The sequence below is a fragment of the Capra hircus genome, chromosome 3, assembly GCF_001704415.2.
Source record: "Capra hircus breed San Clemente chromosome 3, ASM170441v1, whole genome shotgun sequence".
In the NCBI taxonomy this organism is placed as follows: domain Eukaryota; kingdom Metazoa; phylum Chordata; class Mammalia; order Artiodactyla; family Bovidae; genus Capra; species Capra hircus.
In genome coordinates this window covers 111,036,238-111,042,237 of record NC_030810.1, presented here as the reverse complement: position 1 = coordinate 111,042,237, position 6,000 = coordinate 111,036,238, and the positions used below count along the sequence as shown (strand labels likewise).

Here is a 6,000-nt window from a genome sequence, read left to right as displayed (position 1 = left end):
GACCATGGACTGTAGCCTACCAGGCTCCTCCGTCCGTGGGATTTTCCAGGCAAGAGTACTGGAGTGGGTTGCCATTTCCTTCTCCAGGAGATCTTCCCAAACCAGGGATCGAACCTAGGTCTCCCACATTGCAAGCAGACGCTTTACCATCTGAGCCACCAGGGAAGACTCTCAAGCTCTCACTTTCACTGAATTCCTGATCAGGGGTCAGGTCCTCTGATAAAGATCATACTCTCTCCCCCCAAGCAAAAATCTCTCCCTTCTTCCTTGTTCCACCAGCCCAGGCTTTGGGCTACTGGGCAGCTCTGCTTTCTCTAAAATGGGTCTCACTCATTCTGACTTTCATTGGCAGGCTATTCAAAATATGCAACCCCCGGTGACAATGTGAGTCTGCAAATCTCCAATCTGCCTAAGAAAAACAGATCACTCACCTGGCTTTATACTACTGACCAGAAGATTGTAGAGTGGGAATCTGGTGAGCCTACTAAGTACTTCGATACTAAATTTAAGGACAGGGCCACGCTTGATTCTCAAAGTGGCACACTGCACATCCGCAAGGTCCAGAAGGAAGACAGCAGTACTTACCTCCTGAGGGTGCTGAAGGACAATGGACATGAGGAGGAATACAAGATCTCTCTGATGGTGCTTGGTGAGTTACGGTAACCAAAGGGCTAGTCCCGACTCTGGGGCTCCGAAAGATCACTGGGAAGCTTCCTGGTGATTCTGGGGACTCTCCATGGGAGGGGGAGAGAAAACCTCAGGACAGGCTTAATCCATTTCTCCTGGAGCCAGTTCCACTTGGAAGTGAGTCTGGGCCAGCAGACCCCAAAGTAGATAACTTTGGGACATTTGAAACCTCTTCTGACATTAGAGAGTCTAAGATTTGAAGAGGAAGGAGACAACAAAGATGGTTTCCTCTCTGTTCTCTTCATGTTCTCTTGTGGTCAATCCAAATAAGTTCTGAGTTCTTCTTCTTTTTCAATTGATTTTTTGGTTGTACTGGGTCTTTCTTGCTCCACGCAGACTTTCTTGAATTGTGGCAAGTGGGGGTTACTCTTTGTTGTGGTGCATGGGCTTCTCATTGTGGTGGAGGCTCTGATTGTGGAGCATGGGTTCTAGGCATGTGGGCTTTAGTAGCTGCAGCTTGCTGGCCCTAGGATGTGTGGGCTTCAGTAGTTGTAATGCATGGGCTTAGTTGCTCTGCAGTATGTGGCATCTTTCTGGACCAGGGATGGAACCCGTGTCCCCTGCATTGGCAGGCAGATTCTTAACCACTGGACCACACTTACTGGCTGTGTGACCTTGGCGAAAGTTCTTGACATCTCTGTCCCATTAGGAAAGATTCTGTTGATGGCAAGTAATGGACACCAACTTGATATATCTTTAGCAAAAAAGGAGAATTTTTTTTTAAGCTATGACTTCTTAAAGCAATGAAAGAAGTTTAGAAGAGTTGAAAAGGACTGAAGAGGAGGAAGAATGAGAGCCTGGCTCAGTCCAGAGCCTCTAGCCACCGGCATCTTTCATGTGAAGGTGGGTCCCTGCCAGTACAGTCTATCTCTCTCAAAGTCTAGGCTTTCATGTCTCTTAGTTAAAGTCTCAAGAGAGAGAAATTGACTAGCCCATCTTGGTTTGGGTATGTGATTTATACTCTTAGGGTCCAAAGACTCAGCTTATAAGGCAGAAACTTGGTTCTTGGGGAGATTGTCAATTATGAGAGGAGGAGGGCTGCGCAGACATCCAAGGGAGATGTGCCCCTCAGAGACTTGAGTTCCTCATCATATTGTGAGGATAATTATATCTTTTTAGGATGTTATGAGAATCAAAGTAGGTAATGAAAGTGAAAACACTTTTACAATGCTGGAACTTCCCTGGTTGTCCAATGCTTAAGATTCTAGGCTTCCACTGCAGGGGGCGTGTTGAGTTCAATTCCTGGTTGGGGAACAAAGACCCCATATGCTGCATGGTGCAGTCAAAAATGATAAAATTATAACCAAAAAAAATGTGCCAGAAGGTCTTGTGTCTGGTGAGGAGCAGTAAAAATGCTAAAATGCTACAAACAATGAAGAATATTGTATATATTCATGTCCCACTAACATGGTCATGATGACCCTTGGTCTAAGAGGCTAGAATCACCTTCTTGCTCACTTCCTCCATATCATAATTCCTAAACTTGCAAGATGTACTAGCAACAGGAAATATTCAAAGGTTCCTACAGTGATTAAAAAAAGAAGGTCTCATATATACATCATTTACCAGTTTTTGTGGCAAATATTCCATCACAGCCAACTGTAAACGGCTATCAGTTTCATTTTACAACCAACTTGCAAAATTTCTGAATATCATACAAGCCATAGGCCTATGTGGCTTTAGTACACTTGCCTCTGGATAAGGCTCTGAGGATGCAATTAGTGGAAGGATCATCCTTCTGTCCAGCTCCGGAATTTCTAAAGCTCAAAGGGGGCATCTTGGAACCAGACTGCTCCATCTGGCTCTGGAATGCTCAGGGGTGAGCTGCTTACTATGGGAAATGCAGAAGGTTTACTAGACTTGAGGCCAGACCACAGGAAATGAATAAGCATATGAAGATTGCTCATGTAAAGTATGCAAGAGGAGTCCAGCAATGTGATAAGGCTTCATGGAGGAGATGGATCTCGAGTTCAGGAGGTCAGATTGGTAGAGCTTCCATCGCCCCTCACAGACATACAACCCAGAAGTCAGCTCGGATTGGGTCAATTCTCTGCTACATTTTAATCCTATGACTTCTGAGCTGCATTGATTCTGCAGGTGTTTTACCCTTGACCAGAAGGAGAAGACCTCAGAGGATTTCAGGTAAAGCAGTCCTAGTCAAGGAAGGAGCAGATGATGGGATTACATCTCAACCCATCGGCCCACAGGGTGAAAGCAGTGATGATGCTGTGACCTTCAACATGCTTACATCACACCCAGCAAAAGCACTTACTCACAGATGATGGTACTGTATCTTACTAACATTGTGCTATGAAGTAGGGTCATTTCCATGTGAGAAGGCGTTCAGAGGGTTAGTTGTCTTGCCTCTCAGAGCCACTCTCTCAGAGGCAAGTGTAGGACCCAAGCTTGTCTCACTGTGAAGGGAGTATTTTGTCTTTTCTGTTGCATAACAGCTTCATCCCTACATACATCCATTCCTACATCCATTCACCTTTCCCTTTCATCAGGATGCCTGCTCTGTGGCAGGCACTGAGATGCCAAAGTTAACAGATGCAATTCATCACTACCAGCTTGCGCTGGGACATCCATGAGGTTCTCTGTAGTTCTGCCAGAGTTCAGGAAAGGTGTAGAGTGCTATCTCTTACAGGACTCTCATTGTATCTGAGCCCAAGAACTCTTGAAGGACTGACTGATGGGTAAGGTGCCAAGTGTGGGTCATTGCTAGAGAAGGGGCCCTGAGTAGCTCAGACAGTTGGGATATCAAGTACAACTCTAGCTGATCTCTGTGCTAAAACTCTGCTGTTCTTTCTCGCCCACAGATGGGCATAACTCCATTTTGTTTCTGGGTAACTGGCTCCCCCTTCTGGATTCAGTTTAGCTTCACGCCAAGGAGTAGCTCTTTCCCTCTGAAGCCTACAGAGGTCAAAATTGCCCACTAGCTCCCTCTACAGGGCCCTCTTCTCCATGGCTGCTCCTCAGGACCTCCCTTTGCCCTTTGTTGGCTAAACCCTCCCAGCATAAAAGCTTCATAAATGCATAAACCCATTGTCTCATCTTATAACATCTTCATCTTCAGACCCTGTACAGAAGCCTGAAATAAATGTTAACATGACAGAGAAAATGAACACCTGCAACCTGACGCTATCCTGTGGGATCCAGGACAAATCTGTAACCTACACTTGGTATTGGGAATCAGGGTCCTTTTCAAAACAGCTACAGAGCAGTGTGCTTGAAGATGTCCACACGCCACAAAGCTACTCAAAGTCTTATACCTGCCAAGTCAGCAATCCTATCAGCCGCCAAAACAGCACAATCCACTTCACTTCACCCTGTGTACAAGGTAAGAGTCTCTCCCAAGGGAGCTGAGGTGAGCACTGGGTAACTAGTTTTCTCTTGAATGAAGAAAAGTGTGGGGATCTTTTCCCGCTGCCTGTCATAGAGTTTGGTGGAGAATCCCAAAGGCAGCAGTGAGGTGTGGTAGACTTGGATTCTCCTTCTGTCTCTGACATGATCTCTCAGCAAGCTTCCCTCGCCTTTGTGGAGCTCAGTGTCCTCACCTGCAAAGGGCTCTCATGTCCCATTTGCCTGTCCTGCTTTAATAAGTGCATGGTCCTGGAATCTGAGGGCAGGGTCCTTGCAGGATAAACTGAGATTTCAAGATGAGTAGGGAGGAAAAAGGCAAGTAGAGGAACAGTCCAGATAGTGTTGTACAGCGACATAAAGGTGTTTCTGGTAGACAGCAAAGGAAAGAAGGGCCAAGGAGTGGTTGAGGAGGAGTGAGAAGCAAAACAAAGAAGGGCCAAATGGATGAACATGAATGGGAATGAGTGGTGAGCAATGGAGCCTGGCCCTAGGACTGAGATTCTCTGCTCTTCCCAGGTGTATGCCCCTTGATAAAGTTGGAAAGGCAAACTCTGGGTTTCCTGTTTGAGATTTCTTTATTTCCTGGGAGGCCCCACTCAATAGAGCATCACTCCTGGCTCTCTCTCAAGCCTACACACGTCCAATTGTGGGGTTGCTACGATTATAGATCTTGGAATCAATCACACCTGGGATTAATCCTGTGACTATTACTTATTAGCTAAACAAGTGACTTAGCTTCTCCAAGTCATGTCCTTCTTAAATAGGACAAATAATAGTTCTTATCGCATACTGTTCTGAGAATTAAACTAGACAATACAGGTAACTACCTAGCACAGTATCAAAGAAGCCTTCAGTGAGTGGTGGTTAAATTAGACCCACCAAGTCCTTTTAATTCTAGAGACACTAGGGATTTGGGGGCCACTTGATACACTTGAATCACTCTCTTTAGCATTCTAGGCCCTGTACTCTCCACACCCCTGGAATAATATCCCCAAGCCCTGGTGTACACATCTCTCCAGAATAACTCGTACCCGTGGTGCCAACATTTACCTGAGACCCTCTGCACGCCCAGTCACCAGGGATCGTGGCTCCTGGGGACGTGGCTCTTCCATGGTCTTCCTGGACCCAGTCTACCCTGCTCACCTATGCTGATTTCTTTGCCTCTGCTCCCACACGCGAACTATAGAAACTATAAGTTCTGTGTTCTTCCCAACCAACTGGTCATGTCTTCTAGTCTTTCATGATAACGCCCTGCTTTTCCACCACCAAAGATCCAGTATAAGACTTTGGTGTCTGACCATGAGACCACCAGTGGGCTGGGTGGTTCTAAAATCACCTTTATGTCAACACCATATTCTGAGATCCAGAAAAAGGAAGAGACGCAGTCCTTGTTCTTTATAGAATGAAAGTGACTGCCCGTTCACAGAGAGGATGAAAGCAAGAATACATTTCTTTTTTGAGGTCTAAGCCCATCTTGTTACTTTTCAGCTACCTCAATTATCCTAGAAGAGTATCCTTAATTCCCCTTCCAGAATTTATCACTCTCCTCTCCTCCTCTCCCTTGCCCTACACTTCTCTGTCTCTTAGTTTCCCTTTCTTTTTTTTCTTCCCCACCGAGTTGGTACTGATGGTTGGTAGTGTGGATCAACAGGCAATCCTTTCTCCCCTAAACTTAGCATACAGTATCATTTGAACTACTGCACTTGAAGGTCTGCCCTACTTAACTGCTGTCCACTGTAGGAGAATGATTCTTTGCTAGGCCCACAGACACGCCAAGATAATCTTCATGTACAGGACTCAGCTAAGCCAGTTATATTTAGAGGATTTCTGTGTTCTTTCTACCTTACATCTGGGAGATTGAGCTCTTGCTCATCTGGGAAAAAGGATGTGCAGGGCACACTGTGCCTGGATCCAGAGAGGAGACACACTCCCTTGCTATGGAAGCTCCCT

The 6,000-nt window shown here is 45.9% G+C and overlaps 1 protein-coding gene across 1 annotated transcript in view; it reads left to right on the top strand.

The window, feature by feature from the left end:
* The window catches only part of CD48 (CD48 molecule), a gene marked incomplete at its 5' end in the record, with an annotated part of 37,166 nt that continues 31,544 nt past the window's right edge, over nucleotides 379-6,000 (top strand). The window contains 1 exon segment of the mRNA XM_018046384.1: nucleotides 379-649. Within this exon segment, the coding sequence (XP_017901873.1) occupies nucleotides 379-649 (271 nt within the window).